This window comes from Lonchura striata, chromosome 30 (genome assembly GCF_050655825.1).
Source record: "Lonchura striata isolate lonStrDom1 chromosome 30, ASM5065582v1, whole genome shotgun sequence".
Classification (NCBI taxonomy): domain Eukaryota; kingdom Metazoa; phylum Chordata; class Aves; order Passeriformes; family Estrildidae; genus Lonchura; species Lonchura striata.
In genome coordinates, this window is record NC_140732.1 from 7,378,497 (window position 1) to 7,400,767 (window position 22,271).

General features: G+C 44.9%; 1 protein-coding gene across 1 annotated transcript; it reads right to left on the minus strand.

Moving 5' to 3' along the window:
• Positions 1-216: 216 nt before the first annotated feature.
• LOC110479079 (pre-B-cell leukemia transcription factor 4) lies at positions 217-21,236 on the minus strand. The gene is made up of 9 exons (XM_085563252.1): positions 20,898-21,236; positions 17,032-17,105; positions 14,353-14,678; positions 12,586-12,776; positions 8,239-8,374; positions 5,941-6,076; positions 3,778-3,875; positions 2,205-2,291; positions 217-1,054 (listed from the first exon to the last, which is right to left on the minus strand). Exons 1-9 carry the CDS (start codon positions 21,116-21,118, stop codon positions 962-964), a joined length of 1,362 nt encoding a protein of 453 aa, XP_085419378.1. The 5' UTR covers positions 21,119-21,236; the 3' UTR covers positions 217-961.
• Positions 21,237-22,271: the final 1,035 nt, after the last annotated feature.

The window sequence follows — 22,271 nt, forward strand, 5'->3', positions numbered from 1 at the left end:
CCCTTTTCCCTCCCCTCATGATCTTCCCGCCCTTTTCCCTCCCCTCACGATCTTCCCGCCCTTTTTTAGCCCCTCACGACCTTCCCGCCCTTTTCCCGCCCCTCACGACCTTCCCGCCCTTTTCCCTCCCCTCACGAACCTCACGCCCACCGAGCCCAAACCTGAGAGAAATAAAAACCAGGAGAAAAGTGGGGAGAAAAAGGAAAAAAAAAAAAAAAGGCTTTGGAAGTTTATTTTCTTAGATAAAATCTCAACTGAAAGGGGCGGCCTCTGAGCACAGCACCAGAACGGCACAAACCCCCTGGAATTCCCATGGGGAAATCCTGTGGTTCGGCTGTTTTGTGGTGAATTTGGGGGGTTGTTTATTTTTATTTTTGTATTTTTTCATCAGAAAAAGTAAAGCCATGGAATTTTCCCGATATTAAATCCCTTGGAATGACACCAGGGGAAGGTCTGACCTGCGTGTGACGTCCAGCGACAAGTTTAGTAAAGCAATGTTCCCATTAATGAGATAAATTAGTTAAAAAAAAATGAATTTCCTATAGAAAATTACAATACAGAGAACATCCAATTACAATATGGGGTGTTTAACTGGAACTATTCACCAAGAACAGAAATCCCAGCGTAAAAAACCGGACGGAAACAAAAATAAATCCATTTTCTTCCGCTGTAAAACAAGAGATGAACGCCAAGACGTTGTTTTTTTTTTTTTTCCTTCTTCAGGTTTTTCGTGTAAAATCCAAAGTTTTTCCTTAAAAAACCTGAATTTTCTGAGGCGAAATGAAATTATAAATAATTCCGAGTCGGCGCTGAGAGGTAGAGGTGGCGCTGCCATCACAATCTATTGGCTTGTTCTGAGGTAATTCATTCATTGCGAGTCAATAATTCCATCGGCCCAAGAGCGATATTAATTAATTAACGTTAATTGACCTCTCTCCTCTCAAAAGGTCCCAAAATCTCTTTAATTGGAGGCGTCGGAGTTGACGCTGCCGGGGTCTGCGGCCGGGGAGGTGATGGAGGAGGGGGTGGCGGCGTCCTGCCAGCTGCCGTTGGCCTGAGGGGCATTAAATCATAATTAATTAATGTTTAATTACATCGAAATTAATTAATTAATCGTAATTGGCAATAGATCGTCAAGAAATTATCTATAACAAGGCTCTGTGAGTTTGGATGTCAGGGTGGTTTTAAAAGGAAATTGATATCCCAAAAAACCTCCTGCTCCTTTGATTTATAATTTAATATAAATATAATTTTATACTCATATAATATAAGGTTTTTATATATTAATTTTCTATAAATACAATAAATTTATATTTTTATTTCATGTGTAATGTTAATGTCAAATATATTTTAAAACGTGTTATTAAGTGTATGTTTGTGATTTCTGCATTTGAGTCTAAATGTATGTATTTTAATGAATTTCATGTATAATAATAGTAATATAACAGTTCTTTATAATAGAAATAAAAATATGCATATATAATACATATATGTGTAATATATATTGGACATAAATGTATAAATACATATACATGTAATATATATTATACACAAATATATAAATACATAAATATGTAATATATATTTTACATAAATGCATAAAAACATATATATAATATATATTATATATTATATATAAATGTGTAAACTCAAATATATATATAATCTATATTATACATAAATGTAAAATTTGTAATAATAATATAATGTTCCTTAATATAAACCGATAATAATTATACAATAATTTTATACAATTTTATAGTTTTCTATGGTATATTATATATGAATAATTTATAGAAATTATACAATAATTTAATATAATTTAATATAATAATTTACATTGTTTCATTTTAATCCAGATTAAATATAAAATATATTCAAATATTTACATTTCTATTAACGATATCTATTAAATGTTACATTTGTATATAGTAAATATAGCAATATTAATAACAACATTAAATATGGTAAAAGATTGAAAAATTTAAACTAATGTTTAAAAATTTAAATTTAAAAATTTAGAAGTTGACCAATTAAATTTAATTTTTCCGGCTTTTTCTCCATCCCAACATCAGCCGTGTTGAGGGAAATAATTAAAAAATCAAAATAAAAATTAAAATTAATTAAAAATAAGAATGAAAACGAATGGAGAAAATACAATTTATGGAAAATAATGAGAATAAACCAGAATAAAACCGAGTCACCTCCAGGCGCTGCGTGGAGTACAAAGGGCTCCCCACGAGGGGCTCGAACCTCCCTGAGTGCTGCAGGACGTGGTGCAGGGAATCCAGCTGCAAAATCCCAAAAAAAATATAAAAAAAAGGGAAAAAAAGCTGAAAAAAACCAGCCCGGAATGCCCGAAATGGGAATTTTCACTCACAATTTCCATGGGAATAAAGAGTCGGAGTGAGAGGAGGAATCTGAGAATTTGGTAAAAAAAAATTGGGAATTTTAATCAAAATTTCAAGGGAATTTTAATCAAAATTTCAGTGGGAATTTCAAGTGAGAGAAGGGAATTTATGGGTTTAATAAAAAGATTTTTTAATAAGAATTTTTGTGGGAATTTCACTGGAAATTTCAAGTGAGAGTAGGGAATTTATGGATTTAATAATAATAAATAAGATTGCTTAAATAATAGAATAAATAATAATTAAATAACAATTCAATTTGCTGGGAATTTCAGAGAGAATTTTGGAATTTTGGTGGGAATTTTTAGAATTTCCCTGAGAATTTTGGAGATAATTTCAGAATTTCAGGAGGGATCCACTGAGAACTTTAATAAGAATTTCCTTAGGAATTTAAGAATTAATTTAGGAATTTCACTCCTAATTCTAATAAGAATTTCAAATTTTTAGTGGGAATTTCAGAAAGAATTTAAGAATTTAATGAAGAATTTCACTGCTAATCTCAACAGGAATTTCAGATTTTTCAATGGTAATTTCACTGAGAATTTCAGAATTAAATTCCTAATTCCAACAAGAATTTCACTGGGAATTTTAATAGGAATTTTACAAAGAATTTCAGAATTTATTTAAGAATTTCAGTCCTAACCCCTACAGGAATTTCAGTGAAATTTTGGATTTTCAGTGGGAATTTCAGTGAAATTTTGGATTTTCAGTGGGAATTTCCTTCCTAATCCCAACAGGAATTTCAGTGGGAATTTCAGTGGGAATTTCAGTGAAATTTTGGATTTTCAGTGGGAATTTCAGAGAGAATTCTGGATTTCCAATTGGAAGTTTACCAAGAATTTCTCTCCTAATCCCAACAGGAATTTCACTGGGAATTTCAGTGAAATTTTGGATTTTCAGTGGGAATTTCAGTGAGAATTTCCCTGGGAATTTCACTGGGAATTTCAGTGAAATTTTGGATTTTCAGTAGGAATTTCAGTGAGAATTTAGGATTTTTACTGGGAATTTCACTGAGAATTTTGGAATTTCAGTGAGAATTTCCCTTCTCATCCCAACAGGAATTTCAGTGGGAATTTTGGATTTTCAGTGGGAATTTCAGAGAGAAATTTTGGATTTCCAATTGGAATTTTACCAAGAATTTCCCTCCTAATCCCAACAGGAATTTCAGTGGGAATTCCACTGAGAATTTTGGATTTTCAGTGAGAACTTCCCTCCTCATCCCAAGAGGAATTTCAGATTTTCAGTAAAAGCAGAAATTTAAAGAACCCCAAACCTTTAAACAGCCCTGAAAATTGCAGGAGGAATCGGAAGGAACGGATTCCTCTGGGATCCAGGGCAGAAATTTGGATTTTTTCCCATTTTTCCTCACCTGGCTCTGCGCGTTGGGAGGGCTCTGGTAGGAATTCAAGGGCTGCAGGTTGAGGAAGGAATCCCCAGAATTTGTCATCTTAAAAGACCCAGAGGAAGCTGAAAAAACACCAAAAAAACCCAAAAAAATTCAATTAAAATAAAGAATTTTAATGCGTGACAAACCCGCCTAGAATGGTTCTTCAGGTGAGATAAAAAGGGGAATAAATGGAATAAAAATGGGAATAAAAGGGATTTTAAAAGAGAATAAAATGGAATAATAAAGGGAGTAAAATAGAAAGAAAAATGAAATAAAATGGAATAAAATGAAAGGAAATAAATGGGAATGAAAATAAAGAAATGGATGGGAAAGTAGATCAAAGGAAATAAAAAATAAATGGGAATAGAAATTAGAAAAGGAATAAAAATGGAAATATAAATAAATAAATGGACATAAAAGTCTATAAAAATATGAATCAAAAGTGGAAATAAAATTGCATTAAACTGCAATAAATTCAATAATAAAAGAATTTAAATAATTAAAATAAAATAATTAAATTAAAAGGAAATAAAAAGTAAATAAAATGTAAATTAAGAGTGAATGAAATGAAATTAAATGTAAACCCCACAGTGCTTCCAGCAGCTCATTAATTAGCCCGGGTTAATTAGGAATTGCCCAGCCCCTCTCACTGGAGTTGGGTGAGCAGGGGGCGGGGCCCTGGTAGCCAAAATAAATCAAATTAAATAAAAATAAAGTTAATTAAATCCAAATTAAAAGGTAAAATCATGCTCCCAGCAGGCAGAACTGCAGCTCGTTAATTAGCCCGGGTTAATTAGTGATTCTCACCAGAATTGGGCGAGCAGGGGGCGGGGCCCTGGTAGCCAAAATCAACCGAATTAAACAAAATAAACCAAATTAAACCAAATTAAACCCAAATAAAAAGGTAAAATCATGGTCCCAGGAGCCAGAACCGCAGCTCGTTAATTAGCCCGGGTTAATTAGCGCCTCTCACCGGAATTGGGCGAGCAGGGGGCGGGGCCCTGGTAGCCAAAATCAACCGAATTAAACAAAATAAACCAAATTAAACCCAAATAAACCTAAATAAAAAGGTAAAATCATGGTCCCAGGAGCCAGAACCGCAGCTTGTTAATTAGCCCGGGTTAATTAGTGATTCTCACTGGACTTGGGTGAGCAGGGGGTGGGGCCCTGGTAGCCAAAATCAACCGAATTAAACAAAATAAACCGAATTAAACCCAAATAAACCCAAATAAAAAGGTAAAATCATGGTCCCAGGAGCCAGAACTGCAGCTCGTTAATTAGCGTGGGTTAATTAGCGCCTCTCACCGGAATTGGGCGAGCAGGGGGTGGGGCACTGGTAGCCAAAATCAACCAAATTAAACAAAATAAACCGAATTAAACCCAAATAAACCCAAATAAAAAGGTAAAATCATGGTCCCAGGAGCCAGAACTGCAGCTCGTTAATTAGCGTGGGTTAATTAGCGCCTCTCACCGGAATTGGGCGAGCAGGGGGCGGGGCCCTGGTAGCCAAAATCAACCAAATTAAACAAAATAAACCGAATTAAACCCAAATAAACCCAAATAAAAAGGTAAAATCATGGTCCCAGGAGCCAGAACTGCAGCTCGTTAATTAGCGTGGGTTAATTAGCGCCTCTCACCGGAATTGGGCGAGCAGGGGGCGGGGCCCTGGTAGCCAAAATCAACCGAATTAAACAAAATAAACCCAATTAAACCAAATTAAACCCAAATAAACCCAAATAAAAAGGTAAAATCATGGTCCCAGGAGCCAGAACCGCAGCTCATTAATTAGCCCGGGTTAATTAGCGCCTCTCACCAGAATTGGGTGAGCAGGGGGCGGGGCCCTGGTAGCCAAAATCAACCGAATTAAACAAAATAAACCGAATTAAACCCAAATAAACCCAAATAAAAAGGTCAAACACTGCTCCCAGCAGGCAGAACCGCAGCTCGTTAATTAGCGTGGGTTAATTAGTGATTCTCACTGGAATTGGGCGAGCAGGGGGCGGGGCCCCGGTAGCCAAAATCAACCGAATTAAACAAAATAAACCGAATTAAACCCAAATAAACCCAAATAAAAAGGTAAAATCATGGTCCCAGGAGCCAGAACCGCAGCTCGTTAATTAGCGTGGGTTAATTAGTGCCTCTCACCGGAATTGGGCGAGCAGGGGGCGGGGCCCCGCGGCCCCTCCGCCGCGCCCCGGGCCGCGTAGATGTTGGCCTCCTCCTGGAACTTGCCCATGTTCTTCTTGTAGCGGATGCGCTTGTTCCCGAACCAGTTGGACACCTGGGCAGGGAATTCCAGGGATTCTTCCCAAAATTCCAGGAATTTGCCCCAAAATCCTGGAGATTTCCCCCAAAATCTGGAACATTTGGTCCAAAAATCCCAGGAAATGGCCTTAAAATCCCAGAAATTTACCCCAGAATCAAAAAAAATTTGGCCTGAAAATTCCGGGAACTTGCCCCAAAATACCAGAAATTTCTCCCTAAATCCCAGAAATTTGGCCCAAAATCCCAGATATTCCTCCCAAAATAAAAAAAAAATTACCTATTCCAGGAATCGCCCCAAAATCCCAGGAATTACCCCAAAATCCCAAGGATTTGTCCCAGAATACCAGGAATTTGCCCCAGAAGCCCAAAACTTTCCCCCATAATCTCAGGAATTTGCCTCAAATCCCAGAAATTTGCCCCAAAATCCCAGAAATTTGCCCCAGAAACAAAAAAATTTGGCCTGAAAATTCCAGGAACTTGCCCCAAAATCCTGGAGATTTTCCCCAAAATCTGAGAAATTTGGTCCAAAATCCCAGAATTTTGCCCTAGAATAAAAAAAAAATTGGCCTGAAAATTCCAGGAATTTGTCCCAAAATCTTGATTTCCCCCAAAATCTGGAACATTTGGTCCAAAATCCCGGGAAATGCCCCAAATCCCAGGAATTTACCCCAAAATTGCAGAAACTTGCCCCAAAAATCCGGAATTTCTCTGAAATTCCTAGAATTTCCCCCCAAATCCCAGAAATTTCCCCAAAGTCCCAGGAATTTGCCCCGAAATCCCAGAAATTTCCCCAAATCCCAGAAATTTGCCCCAAAATCCCAGTAATTTCCCTAAATCCCAGGAATTTCCCCAAAATCCCAGGAAGTGGTTCTGAAATTTCAGGAATTTATCCCAAAACCCTATGAATTTGGCCCTAAAACCCTGGGAATTTCCCCCAAAATCTCAGAAAATTGTTCCAAAAATACCAGAAATTTCCCTCAAAATCCCAGGAATTGGTTCTGAAATCCCAGGAATTTCCCCCAAAATCCCAGGAACTGGTTCTGAAATCCCAGGAATTTCCCCCAAAATCCAAGGAATTGGTTCTGAAATTCCAGGAATTTCCCCCAAAATCCCAGGAACTGGTTCTGAAATTCCAGGAATTTCCCCCAAAATCCAAGGAACTGGTTCTGAAATTCCAGGAATTTCCCCCAAAATCCCAGGAACTTGTTCTGAAATTCCAGGAATTTATCCCAAAACCCTATGAATTGGTTCTGAAATTCCAGGAATTTTCCCCAAAATCCCAGAAATTGGTTCTGAAATTTCAGGAATTTCCCCCAAAATCTCAGGAACGTGTTCTGAAATTTCAGGAATTTATCCCAAAACCCTATGAATTTGGCCCTAAAACCCTGGGAATTTCCCCCAAAATCTCAGAAAATCGTTCCAAAAATCCCAGAAATTTCCCCCAAAATCCCAGGAAGTGGTTCTGAAATCCCAAGAATTTCCCCCAAAATCCCAAGAACTGGTTCTGAAATCCCAGGAATTTCCCCCAAAATCCCAGAAACTGGTTCTGAAATCCCAGGAATTTCCCCCAAAATCCCAGGAACTGGTTCTGAAATCCCAGGAATTTCCCCCAAAATCCCAGAAACTGGTTCTGAAATTTCAGGAATTTCCCCCAAAATCTCAGTAACGTGTTCTGAAATTTCAGGAATTTATCCCAAAACCCTATGAATTTGGCCCTAAAACCCTGGGAATTTCCCCCAAAATCTCAGAAAATCGTTCCAAAAATCCCAGAAATTTCCCCCAAAATCCCAGGAAGTGGTTCTGAAATCCCAGGAATTTCCCCCAAAATCCCAGGAACTGGTTCTGAAATCCCAGGAATTTCCCCCAAAATCCCAAGAACTGGTTCTGAAATCCCAGGAATTTCCCCCAAAATCCCAGGAACTGGTTCTGAAATCCCAAGAATTTCCCCCAAAATCCCAAGAACTGGTTCTGAAATCCCAGGAATTTCCCCCAAAATCCCAGGAACTGGTTCTGAAATCCCAGGAGTTTCCCCCAAAATCCCAGGAACTGCTTCTGAAATTTCAGGAATTTATCCCAAAACCCTAGGAATTGGCCCCTAAAATCCTGGGAATTTCCGCCGAAATCCCAGAAATTTCCCGAAATCCCGTGAATTTCCCCCGAAATGGCGGGATGTCCCACCTGGGAGACGGTGATGCCGCCCCTCCGGGCCAGCTCCTCCTTGGCCTCCTCGCTGGGGTAGGGGTTGCTGAGGTGGGAGTAGAAATACTCGTTCAGCACCTCGGTGGCCTGCTTGCTGAAATTGCGCCGCTTCCGCCTGCGGGGCACGGGAAAAATCCATTTATTGGGGGTCACACGGGAAAGAAAGCCATTTGTTTGGGGTAAAACGTGGGTTTGGAGGGCAAAAATGGGAAATAAAGCCATTTGTTTGGGATAAAACGTGGGTTTGGAGGGCAAAAATGGGAAATAAAGCCATTTGTTTGGGGTGAAACATGGGTTTGGAGGGGAAAAATGGGAAATAAAGCCATTTGTTTGGGGTAAAATGGGAAATAAAGCCATTTGTTTGGGGTAAAACGTGGGTTTGGAGGGCAAAAATGGGAAATAAAGCCATTTAGTTGGGGTAAAACATGGGTTTGTGGGGCAAAAATGAGAAATAAAGCCATTTATTTGGGGTAAAACACGGGTTTGGAGGGCAAAAATGGGAAATAAAGCCATTTATTTGGGATAAAATGGGAAGTAAAGCCATTTATTTTGGGCAAAAATGGGAAATAAAGTCATTTAGTTGGGGTAAAACGTGGGTTTGCAGGGCAAAAATGGGAAATAAAGCCATTTATTTGGGGTTAAATGGGAAATAAAGCCATTTATTTGGGGTAAAACATGGGTTTGGAGGGCAAAAATGGGAAATAAAGCCATTTATTTGGGGTTAAATGGGAAATAAAGCCATTTATTTGGGGTAAAACATGGGTTTGGAGGGCAAAAATGGGAAATAAAGCCATTTATTTGGGGTTAAATGGGAAATAAAGCCATTTATTTGGGGTAAAACATGGGTTTGGAGGGCAAAAATGGGAAATAAAGCCATTTAGTTGGGGTAAAACATGGGTTTGTGGGGCAAAAATGGGAAATAAAGCCATTTATTTGGGGTAAAACACGGGTTTGGAGGGTAAAAATGGGAAATAAAGCCATTTATTTGGGATAAAATGGGAAGTAAAGCCATTTGTTTGGGGTAAAACACGGGTTTGGAGGGCAAAAATGGGAAATAAAGCCATTTATTTGGGGTTAAACGTGGGTTTGGAGGGCAAAAATGGGAAATAAAGCCATTTATTTGGGATAAAATGGGAAGTAAAGCCATTTGTTTGGGGTAAAACACGGGTTTGGAGGGCAAAAATGGGAAATAAAGCCATTTATTTGGGGTAAAACATGGGTTTGTGGGGCAAAAATGGGAAATAAAACCATTTATTTGGGGTTAAATGGGAAATAAATTCATTTGTTTGGGGTGAAACACGGGTTTGGGGGGCAAAAATGGGAAATAAACCAATTTATTTGGGATAAAATGGGAAATAAAGCTGTTTATTTGGAGTAAAACATGGGTTTGGAGGGAAGAAATAGGAAGTAAAGCCATTTATTTGGGATAAAACGGGAGTCTGGAGGGCAAAAATGGGAAATAAATCAATTTATTTGGGATAAAATGGGAAGTAAAGCCATTTATTTGGGATAAAACGGGAGTCTGGAGGGCAAAAATGGGAAATAAAGCCTTTTATTTAGGGTTAAATGGGAAATAAAGCCATTTCCTTGGGATAAAACATGGACTTGGAAGGCAAAAATAAGAAATAAAGCCAAATATTTGGGATAAAATAGGGGTGTGGAGGCTAAAAATGGGAAATAAAGTTTCTCCACTAAATACCCGTATTTTTCCGTGAAATGTCCACATTTTTCCATGAAATGTCCACATTTCTCCATGAAATATCCACATTCACCATGAAATATCCACATTTTCCATAAATTATCCGCATTTTTCCATGAAATATCCTTATTTTCCACACATGGGAGGAATTTTTCCCCAAAATTCTCTCACCTGGCGTCAAGGAACCAGGACCTGAGGATCATGACGGCCTCGCAGGTGCTCTGCTTGAGCTGAGCTTGCTGTGGTTGACACCCACCCAAAAATATCCGTATTTTTCCATGAAATACCCATATTTTTCCATGAAATATACACATTTTTCCATGAAATACCCATATTTTTCCACCTGTTTGAGGAATTTTCCCCCTAATTCTCTCACCTGGCGTCGAGGAAGCGGAACCTGAGGATCATGACGGCCTCGCAGGTGCTCTGCTTGAGCTTAATTTTCCATGGATGTTACTCACCCAAAAATATCCGTATTTTTCCATGAAATACCCATATTTTTCCACTTGTTTGAGGAATTTTCTCCCAAAATTCTCTCACCTGGCGTTGAGGAAGCGGGACCTGAGGATCATGACGGCCTCGCAGGTGCCCTGCTTGAGCTGAGCTTATTGTTCTTGACACCCACCCAAAAATATCTGTATTTTTCCATGAAATACCCCTATTTTTCCATAAAATATACACATTTTTCCATGAAATACCCATATTTTTCCACACGTGGGAGGAATTTTTCCCCAAAATTGCCTCACCTGGCGTCAAGGAACCAGGACCTGAGGATCACAATGGCCTTGCAGGTGCTCTGCTTGAGCTGAGCTTGCTGTGGTTGACACCCACCCGAAAATATCCGTATTTTTCAATGAAATATACACATTTTTCCATGAAATACCCATATTTTTCCACTTGTTTGAGGAGTTTTCTCCCAAAATTCTCTCACCTGGCGTCGAGGAAGCGGAACCTGAGGATCATGATGGCCTCACAGGTGCTCTGCTTGAGCTTAATTTTCCATGGATGTTACTCACCCAAAAATATCCAAGTTTTTCCATGAAATACCCGTATTTTTCCATTAAATATCCGTATTTTTCCATGAAATACCCGTATTTTTCCACCTGTTTGAGGAATTTTCCCCCTAATTCTCTCACCTGGCGTCGAGGAAGCGGGACCTGAGGATCATGATGGCCTCGCAGGTGCTCTGCTTGAGCTTAATTTTCCATGGATGTTACTCACCCAAAAATATCCGTATTTTTCCATGAAATACCCATATTTTTCCACTTGTTTGAGGAGTTTTCTCCCAAAATTCTCTCACCTGGCGTCGAGGAAGCGGGACCTGAGGATCATGACGGCCTCGCAGGTGCTCTGCTTGAGCTCAGCTTGCTGTGGTTGACACCCACCCGAAAATATCCGTATTTTTCCATGAAATACCCATATTTTTCCACCTGTTTGAGGGATTTTCTTCCCAAATTGCCTCACATGGTATCGAGGAACCAGGACCTGAGGATCATGATGGCCTCGCAGGTGCTCTGCTTGAGCTGAGCTTGCTGTGGTTGACACCCACCCAAAAATATCCGTATTTTTCCATGAAACACCCATATTTTTCCACTTGTTTGAGGAATTTTCCCCCTAATTGTCTCACCTGGCGTCGAGGAAGCGGGACCTGAGGATCATGACGGCCTCGCAGGTGCTCTGCTTGAGCTTAATTTTCCATGGATGTTACTCACCCAAAAATATCCAAGTTTTTCCATGAAATACCCCTATTTTTCCACCTGTTTGAGGAATTTTCTCCCAAAATTCTCTCACCTGGCATCGAGGAACCAGGACCTGAGGATCATGACGGCCTTGCAGGTGCTCTGCTTGAGCTCAGCTTGCTGTGGTTGACACCCACCCAAAAATATCCGTATTTTTCCATGAAATACCCATATTTTTCCACCTGTTTGAGGAATTTTCCCCCTAATTGTCTCACCTGGCATCGAGGAACCAGGACCTGAGGATCATGACGGCCTCGCAGGTGCTCTGCTTGAGCTTAATTTTCCATGGATGTTACTCACCCAAAAATATCCAAGTTTTTCCATGAAATACCCCTATTTTTCCACCTGTTTGAGGAATTTTCCCCCTAATTCTCTCACCTGGCATCGAGGAACCAGGACCTGAGGATCATGATGGCCTCGCAGGTGTTCTGCTTGAGCTTAACTTTCCATGGATGTCACTCACCCAAAAATATCCAAGTTTTTCCATAAAATATCCGTATTTTTCCATGAAATACCCATATTTTTCCACCTGTTTGAGAAATTTTCCCCCAAACTCTCTCACCTGGCATCGAGGAAGCGGGACCTGAGGATCATGACGGCCTCGCAGGTGCTCTGCTTGAGATGAGCTTATTGTGCTTGACACCCACCCAAAAATATCCGTATTTTTCCATGAAATACCCATATTTTTCCACCTGTTTGAGGAATTTTCTCCCTAATTCTCTCACCTGGCATCGAGGAACCTGGACCTGAGGATCATGACGGCCTCGCAGGTGCTCTGCTTGAGCTCAGCTTGCTGTGGTTGACACCCACCCGAAAATATCCGTATTTTTCCATGAAACACCCATATTTTTCCACCTGTTTGAGGAATTTTCCCCCTAATTCTCTCACCTGGCGTCGAGGAAGCGGGACCTGAGGATCATGACGGCCTCGCAGGTGCTCTGCTTGAGCTGCACCTGGATGGAGCTGAACTTGCCGTGGATGACGCCCACCATGCGCTCGATCTCCTTGGGCGCGATCGGCCGCGTGCGGCTCTGCTCCCGCAGCAGGTTCAGCACGTGCGTGGTGAACTCGCTGCACGCCTGGCACGGGGGAAAAAAACGGGGGAATTAGGGGGGGAAAATACGGGAAAGGAATTCCCACAGAAACAGCCCAGAATTCCCACAAAAATACTGCAAAATATTCCCACAAAAACACAGCGCAAAAAGCCCAAAATTCCCACAAAAACACCCCCAAATTCCCACAAAAATACCCAAAACCCCCAAAATTCCAAAAGCATGGAAAACCCCTGAAATCCCCACAAAAACCACCCCAAATTCCCACAAAAACACTGAGAGCCCACAAAACCACCCCCCAAAAAACCCCAAAATTGTCACAAAACCCCCAAAATTAAAAAAAAAAAATGGACTGGGATGGACTGGGAGGGACTGGGAAGGGACTGGGATGGACTGGGGGGACTGGGAGGGACTGGGAAGGACTGGGAGGGGACTGGGAGGAACTGGGAGGGGACTGGGAGGGACTGGGATGGACTGGGGATGGACTGGGATGGACTGGGAGGGAACTGGGAGGGAACTGGGAGGGACTGGGAGGGAACTGGGGGGGACTGGGAGGGAACTGGGAGGGAACTGGGAGGGACTGGGAGGGACTGGGAAGGAACTGGGAGGGACTGGGAAGGACTGGGAGGTAACTGGGAGGAACTGGGAGGGGACTGGGAGGGACTGGGATGGACTGGGATGGACTGGGATGGACTGGGAGGGACTGGGATGGACTGGGAGGGAACTGGGAGGGAACTGGGAGGGACTGGGAGGGAACTGGGAGGGACTGGGAGGGAACTGGGGGGGACTGGGAGGGACTGGGAGGGAACTGGGGGGGACTGGGATGGACTGGGAGAGAACTGGGAGAGACTGGGAGGGAACTGGGAGGGAACTGGGGGGGAATTGGGAGGGACTGGGAGGGACTAGGAGGGACTGGGAGGGACTGGGAGGGACTGGGAGGGAACTGGGAGGGACTGGGGGGACTGGGAAGGAACTGGGAGGGAACTGGGGGGGAACTGGGAGGGACTGGGAGGAACTGGGAGGGGACTGGGAGGGACTGGGATGGACTGGGAGGGAACTGGGAGGGACTGGGAGGGAACTGGGGGGGACTGGGAGGGAACTGGGAGGGACTGGGAGGGAACTGGGAGGGAACTGGGGGGGACTGGGAGGGAACTGGGGGGGACTGGGAGGGACTGGGAGGGACTAGGAGGGACTGGGAGGGACTGGGAGGGACTGGGAGGGAACTGGGAGGGACTGGGGGGACTGGGAAGGAACTGGGAGGGAACTGGGGGGGAACTGGGAGGGACTGGGAGGAACTGGGAGGGGACTGGGAGGGACTGGGATGGACTGGGATGGACTGGGAGGGAACTGGGAGGGACTGGGAGGGAACTGGGGGGGACTGGGAGGGAACTGGGAGGGACTGGGAGGGAACTGGGAGGGAACTGGGGGGGACTGGGAGGGAACTGGGGGGGACTGGGAGGGACTGGGAGGGAACTGGGGGGGACTGGGAGGGAACTGGGAGAGACTGGGATGGACTGGGAGGGACTTGGGGAGGGACTGTGTCCCAAATTCCCCCAAAACACCCCAAAATTCCCCCAAACCCCCCAAATCCCCTCACAATCACCTGGTCGTACTTCTCCAGCTCGGAGTGGAAGATCTGCCGGATCTGCGCCAGCTTGGCGCGGTAGTCCGAGTGCTCGATGCCGTGGTCGTGGGGACAAACCCCCGGCGGGCCCATCCCGATTTTTCCGGGCCCTTCTCCCGGTTTTCCCGGCCCGTCTCCCGGTTTTCCCGGCCCGTCTCCCGGTTTTCCCGGCGCTTCTCCCGGTTTCCCCGGGCGGGCGCGGGCGCGCTCCGGCCCCGCTACGCCCTCGGCCAGCAGCATGTTGTCCAGGCGGAGCAGCTGCGCGTCCGGCGGGTCCGCCTCGGGCAGGCTGCGCACGCTGAGCGCTGGAGGGCGAGGAGAGGAGGGAAATGTGAGGGGAAATGAGGGGAAACGGGGGAATGAGGGGAAATGAGGGAAAACGGGGGAATGAGGGGAAACGTGAGGGGAAATGAGGGGAAAACGGGGGAATGAGTGGGGGAAATGTGAGGGGAAATGAGGGGAAAACGGGGGAATGGGGGGGAATGAGGGGAAACGGGGGAATGAGGGAAAACGTGAGGGGAAATGAGGGGAAAACGGGGGGGGGAAGAGGGGAAAACGGGGGGAGGAATGAGGGGAAATGAGGGAAAACGGGGAAATGAGGGAAAATGTGAGGGGAAATGAGGGGAAAACGGGGGAATGAGGGGGAAACGAGGGAAAACGGGGAAATGAGGGAAAATGTGAGGGGAAATGAGGGGAAAACGGGGGAATGAGGGGAAATGTGAGGGGAAATGAGGGGAAAACGGGGGAATGAGGGGAAATGAGGGAAAACGGGGAAATGAGGGGAAAACGGGGGAATGAGGGGAAACGAGGGAAAACGGGGAAATGAGGGGAAAACGGGGGAATGAGGGGAAACGAGGGAAAACGGGGGAATGAGGGAAAATGTGAGGGGAAATGAGGGGAAAACGGAGGAATGGGGGGGAAATGTGAGGGGAAATGAGGGGAAACGGGGAAATGAGGGGAAATGTGAGGGGAAATGAGGGGAAAACGGGAGGAATGAGAGGAAATGAGGGAAAACGGGGAAATGAGGGAAAATGTGAGGGGAAATGAGGGGAAAACGGGGGAATGGGGGGGAAATGTGGGGAAATGGGGGGAAAAGAGGGGAAAACGGGGAGAGGAATGAGGGGAAATGAGAGAAAACAGGGAAATGAGGGAAAACGTGAGGGGAAATGAGGGGAAAACGGGGGGAGGAATGAGGGGAAATGAGGGAAAACGGGGAAATGAGGGAAAATGTGAGGGGAAATGAGGGGAAAACGGGGGAATGGGGGAGAAATGTGGGGAAACGGGGGGGAAAAGAGGGGAAAACGGGGGGAAGAATGAGGGGAAATGAGAGAAAACGGGGGGGAAATGGGGGGAAAAAGAGGGGAAAATGTGGGAAAACGGGGGGGGAAATGGGGGAAAAAAGAGGGGAAAATGTGGGAAAACGGGGGGAAAAGAGGGGAAAACAGGGGGAGGAATGAGGGGAAATGAGAAAAAACGGGGGGAAATGGAGGGAAAAAGAGGGGAAAATGTGGGAAAACGGGGGGAAAAAGAGGGGAAAATGGGGGGAGGAATGAGGGGAAATGATGGAAAACCGGGGGGGAAATGAGGGGGGAAATGTGGGAAAACGTGGGGGGGAAATGAGGGGAAATGGGGGGAGGAATGAGGGAAAATGTGGGGAGAAAATGAGGGAAAACAGGGGGAAATGAGGGGAAAAATGTGGGAAAACAGGGAAAAAAGAGGGGAAAATGTGGGAAAATGGGGGAAATGAGGGAAACAGAAGGAAAGATGTGGGAAAATGGGAGGAAAAATGAGGGAAAGCGGGGAGAAAATGAGGAAAAGCAGGGAAGAAAATGAGGTAAAATGAGAAAAAATGAGGGAAAACAGAAGAAAATGAGGGAAAGTGGGGGGAAATATGAGGGGGAAATGGGGAAGAAAATGAGGGAAAATGTGGGAAAACAGGAGGAAAAAAGGGAAAAATGTGGGAAAACGGGGGGGAGAAAATGAGGGGGAACAGAAGAAAAAAAATGTGGGGGGGAAATGAGGGAAAATGGGAAAGAAACTTAGGAAAAAATTAGGAAAAGGGGGGAAAATGGGGAAAATTAAGGAAAATGGGGAAGAAAAAGAGGGTAAAATGGGGATGAGGGAAAATGAGAAAAATTTGAAAAAAAAAAGGAAAAATGGGGAAATGGGAAGAAATGAGAGAAAGATGACAGAAAGGGGGGAAAAATGAGCGTAAACAGGGAAAAAATGAGGGAGAAAATGAGGGAAAACGGAAGAAAATGAGAGAAAACAGAGAAGAAATGAGGGAAAGTGGGGGTTAATATGAGGGAAAGCAGGGACGAAATGAGAGAAAATGGGGGAAAAAATGAGGGAAAACGGGGGGGAAATGGGAAAAATTGGGAAAAAAAAGAGGAAAACTGGGGGAAAATGGGAAAAAAATGAGAGGAAACAGAACAAATTAAGAAAAAATGAGGGAAATATGAGGGTAAGCGGAGGAAAAATGAGGGAAAATGGGAAAAATTGGAAAAAATCAGGAAAAATGGGGAAATGGGAAAAAAATGAGGAAAAGTAGAAAAAATTTTGAAGAAAAATGAGGAAAAATAGAGAAAAAATTAGGAAAATAGAGAAGAAAAAGTGGGATTTGAGGAAAAAATGGGAACAAAAAGGAGAAATCCAGACCTGTTTTTTCTTTGATTTCACAGAGGACGCTGAACAGGGCCGGCTTCATCCTGTGGCAGTTCAGGGCATGCTTCCTGCAAAAAACAGAAAAATCAGCCCCAAAATCCATTAAAAAAACTCCAAATTGGGATCATGTCACAGGAAGAGCAGGTGAGCAAGGAAAATCCTGGGAAAAATGGGAAAACCTGAAGGAAAGTGGATTTTTTTTTTTTTAATTTCATCTCATTTTTCTAGAAGCAAAATTCCTAGTTTTCCAGAATTTTGAGCCAAATTCCACACAGAAAAACGGGGGAAATCCACTGGATGTGAAATCCACCTCAAAATTTCTTTTTTTTTGCTACTTTGAGCCTTTTTTTACCTCAGAAAAATCTATTTATAGCTGAATCCCATGGATTTTTAAATACATATTCCCAAAATTCCCCAGTTTTCCAAGCTTTGGGCCTAAATTCCACCGAGAATAAGCCTCTGTGGAAACGCCCTCAAAATCCTCTCTTTTTTTGCTGCTTTTGAGCTCTTTTTCCCCTCAGAAAACCCATAAAAATTCCACTTTTCTCTCATTTTCCCACCAAATCCCGATTTTCCCGCTCTGCGAACCTCCCCAATCCGGGGCTCCCCATCAGCCCCGCCCCAGATCCTGGGATTTCCCCTCAAAACCTTTGAATTTTTCCCTCAGAACCTCGCGGGTTTTGCCCAAAAAATCGGGATTTTGCCCTAAAAAAAAAAACGGCGGAAAAAAAAAAAAAAAAAAAAAAAAAAAAAAAAAAAAAACAAACACGGGAGCCACGGCAGGAGAACAAAGGCGGCTCCGATTCCATTGTCCTCAAAAAAACTGGGAATGTGAGGGGAAAATCCCACCAAAACCCCCCCATTTTGGGGCTAAAACCTTCGATTTACATCCCCGAAGGCAGCGCTGGCTACTTAAGTAATTAATAATTAATACTCATTAATTATTCATTTATTACGTCCCGCCCAGTTCCTCCCTGCCAGGTCTGCTTCCCGCCCTAAATTGGGAGCTTGGATGTTAAAATTCCCAATTTTGTGACTTTTCAAGGGCTTGGGAAATCCCTAAAATTTGCATTTTTAATAGGAAATTAATAATTAATCCTTAATTAATGGCTGGAAACATCTCAAATTCAACAAACTTCACAGACAAGGGGAAATAAAAGTGGATTTTCCATGAAAAGTGCTGGAAAATTGGGAAGCAGATTGGTGGGTTTGGGTTAATATTGAAAGGATTTGGGTTTAAAAAAGTGCATTCCTCACTTCATGGGAATTAAAACTCCTGACAAACTCAAAATTATCCTGAATATCCCAAAATTCTCCTCAGTATTCCACGAAATCCACATTTAAGAAATCCCTACAGGAGCTGCACGTGGGGAATGCCTAAAACAACACCAGGGAAGGGCAAAAAAATGGAATTTTGCAAGAAAAATTGACAATTCCATCCCAAAAAACAACCCAAAAAATTACTTTAATCCCAAATTTTGAGGGTTTGGAGGGAAAACTCCCGAAATTTCAAATAATCCATGGAAACAGCTGGAATTCGGGGCTGCCATACCCAGAAAGGGCCAAATTTTGGGGCGAGATAAGGAAAAACGGGGACTTTTATCAGCTCACTGAATCGGGACCACTCCCAGCTCCCACAAAACTGCGGGAATGAGGGAAAACACACCAAAAAAAGCCCCAATTTTTGTAGGATTTGAGGCATTTCCCTCCTGGAGCAGCAACGAATGCAGTGTTAATTACCCCCAGTTAATTAAGCAATGTAGAACCTGCCAAAATCCTGGAATTCTGCTCATTCCCAGCTCTGACTTTCCCTAAAATTCAGGAATTCCTGGTATGGATGAAGGATTTATTCCAAATTACCCCAAACTGGGGGTCCCACCCCATCCTGGCCAAAATTCCAGCCCCAAACAGCCCCAGTTTTCCCATTCCTGGGGTTCTTTGCCCCATTCCCAGTGGGGTTTTTCCAATTCCCTGTGGGATTTTTCCAATTCCCTGTGGGATTTCCTCCATTCCTGGAGGTTTTGCCCCATTCCCAGTGGGATTTTCCCCATTTTTCAGTGGGATTTTCCCCATAATCCTTAAGTTTTTCCTTCAATCCTGGAGTTTTTTCCCCAATTCCCGAGGGTTTTCCCTCATTCCCAGTGAGGTTTTCCCCATTCCCTGTGATTTTTGTCCCATTTCTGGGTTTTTTACCCACATTCACAACGGGTTTTCCCCACTTCCAGCAGTTCTGCCTGGGATTGTCCTGCCTGACCCCAAAAACTGCTGGGAATGGGGTAAAAACCCCGGGAATTGGGAAAATCCCACAGGGAATGGGGCAAAGTCCCTGGAAATGGGACAAAATCCAAAAGGAATGGGGTAGAATTCCCAGGAACGGGGGAAATCCCACAGGGAATAGGGGAAATCCCTGGGAATTGGGGTAAAATCCCAGTGAATGGGGAAGAACCTGCTGGGAATGGGAGAAAACCCCTGGGAACTGGAAAAAATCTACTGGAAATGGGGCAGAACCACTGGAAATGAGGAAAACCCACCAGGAATGGGGGAAAAGCAGCTGGGAATGAGGTAAAAAAAAAACGGGAATGGGGGAAAAACGATGGGAATGGGGCAAAACCCACTGGAAATGGGGAAGAACCTGCCGGGAATGGGGGAAAAATACCGGGAATGGGGCAAAAACACCAGGAATGGGGCAAAACCCACTGGGAATGGGGCAAAAACTATGGGAATGGGAGAAAGCCCACTGGGAATGGGGCAAAAACACCAGGAATGGGGGAAAAACTATGGGAATGGGGAAGAACCTGCTGGGCATGGGGGAAAACTCACTGGGAAGAGGGGGAAGACACCAGGAATGGGGTAAACATACCAGGAATGGGGAAAACCCACTGGAAATGGGGGGGAAACACCAGGAATGGGGTAAAAATACCGGGAATGGGGCAAAAACACCAGGAATGGGGCAAAAACACCAGGAATGGGGAAAACCCACTGGAAATGGGAGGGAAACACCAGGAATGGGGTAAAAATATCAGGAATGGGGCAAAACTCACTGGAAATGGGAGGGAAACACCAGGAATGAGGAAAACCCACTGGAAATGGGGGGAAAACGCCAGGAATGGGGTAAAAATACCGGGAATGGGGCAAAAACACCAGGAATGAGGCAAAAACACTGGGAATGGGGAAAAACCACTGGAAATTGGAGGGAAACACCAGGAATGGGGTAAAAATATCAGGAATGGGGCAAAACTCACTGGAAATGGGAGGGAAACACCAGGAATGAGGAAAACCCACTGGAAATGGGGGGAAAACGCCAGGAATGGGGCAAAAATACCGGGAATGGGGCAAAAACACCAGGAATGAGGCAAAAACACTGGGAATGGGGAAGAACCTGCTGGGAATGGGGAAGAACCTGCTGGGAATGGGGCAAAACAACCGGGAATGGGGCAAAACCCACTGGGAATTGGAGGAAAACACCTGGAATGGGGTAAAACCACCTGGAATGGGGCAAAACCGTGTGGGAATGGGGGAAATCCGCTGGGAATAGGACAGAAACGCTGGGAATGGGGCAAAACCCTTGGAATGGGGTAAAAGCACCCCGGCAATGAGGCAAAACCTGCTGGGAATGGGACAAAATCCCCGAGAACTGCCCCCAACGCGGGAAGGACTCGGGGAAGAAGCGGGAGGCTCAGCCGGGGATGCGGGGGCCTGAGGGGAGCGGGAAAGCCGGGAATAGCGGGGAAGTTTCGCCCCCAAACTCCTCCCTCAGTGTCCCCTCAGGGTCCCCGCGGTGTCCCCTCGGTGTCCCCGCGCTGAGTCACGGCCGTGCCGGTGTCCCCGGTCCCCCCGTTGCCGGTGTCCCCTCCCCGTACCTGGCCTGGGCCTCATCCAAGCTCTGGTCGGTGATGGCCATGATCTGCTGCAGGACATCGCCGGTGTCGTGCTGCGCTGGCCGCGCCGCTGGCCCTGAGGGTGGCCCTGAGGGCGGCCCTGAGGGTGGCGGGTCCCCGCTGCTGCCAGCAGCGGGGGGAGGCGCTGGCGGAAGAGACCCCGCCAAGGCCACCCCGGGCATCAGCCGCGGCGCGGCCTCCATGGGCGGGCCTGGAGCCGCGGGGCCGGCGGGACAAATCGCGACAAATCGCGGTAAATCGCCACAGAGCCGCCACAGGACCCGCGCCGAACCGGCGGCCACAGCGCCACCCCCCCCCCCCGACCCCCCCCGCGATGCCGCCGTTGTGGTCACGCCCAAGATTGGCCACGCCCCCTTCCCGCCGCGCCCACGGGAGGCCACGCCCCCTCCTGAGGGGACGCCCTTCCCGCCGTTAAGCGTGGCCACGCCCCCATGGTGGGACGAATTCCCGCCATCGCCGTAGCCACGCCCCCGCTCTGACCACGCCCCTTCTGCCGGGTAATTGTCCCGCCCAATTGTGGCCACGCCCCTTTCCCGCCATTTCCGCCCTGTCGACGCCACCCATCACGTCCGGCGTTGCCATGGCAACTTTAGCCACGCCCACCCAGCGTTAGGCCACGCCCCCGTGTCCAGATTTCTCCCGATTTTCCCCTTTTTTCCACCCAAAAATTTGGGATTTTTTTTTTTGCCCACAGCCCCGTTTTGGGTCATTTTGAGGTTCCGGGGTTGGGTCCTAACAAAGCAGAGCTTTGATACCATCTTTGGGGATAAAAACAGAGGGGGAAATGAAGGAATTAAAGGAAAAATAAAGGAATCAACGGGGAAAATGAACAAATTAAAAGAAAAAATAAAGGAATCAATGGCGGAAATGAAGGAATACATGTAAAAATAAGGGAAAATGCAGAAATTGAAGCTTTAAAGTTCCCATTAGGGAGCAATTCTAATTTTGGAGAAAGTGCTGTGCTCCAGGTTTGGGTGCTCAGCCTCAGTTTTGCCTGGAAAAATCCCAGAGAATCTGGAAAAATCCAATTTAATCCAAGGAATTCTGCAGCCAAGGTGGGAAAAGTCACCTGGTTCCACTCCAGGGATCCCTGGGAATTCCCAGAACTGTCATGGAAGTTTTCCAGGATCAAGGAAAAAAGAGGGGGGAAAAAAAGTGGGGAAATTTGTCTTTTTCTCAGCATTCCCGAATCCTGGGATTTGTGGAATTTTCAGGGAAAATTCTGCACTCACAATTCCCAATCCCTGCCCTCAGAATCCCCAAATTCTGGGGGATTTCTGAGCTTTTCCAGGGAAAATCCTGCCCCCGATTTCCCAAATCCTGCCCTCGGAATTC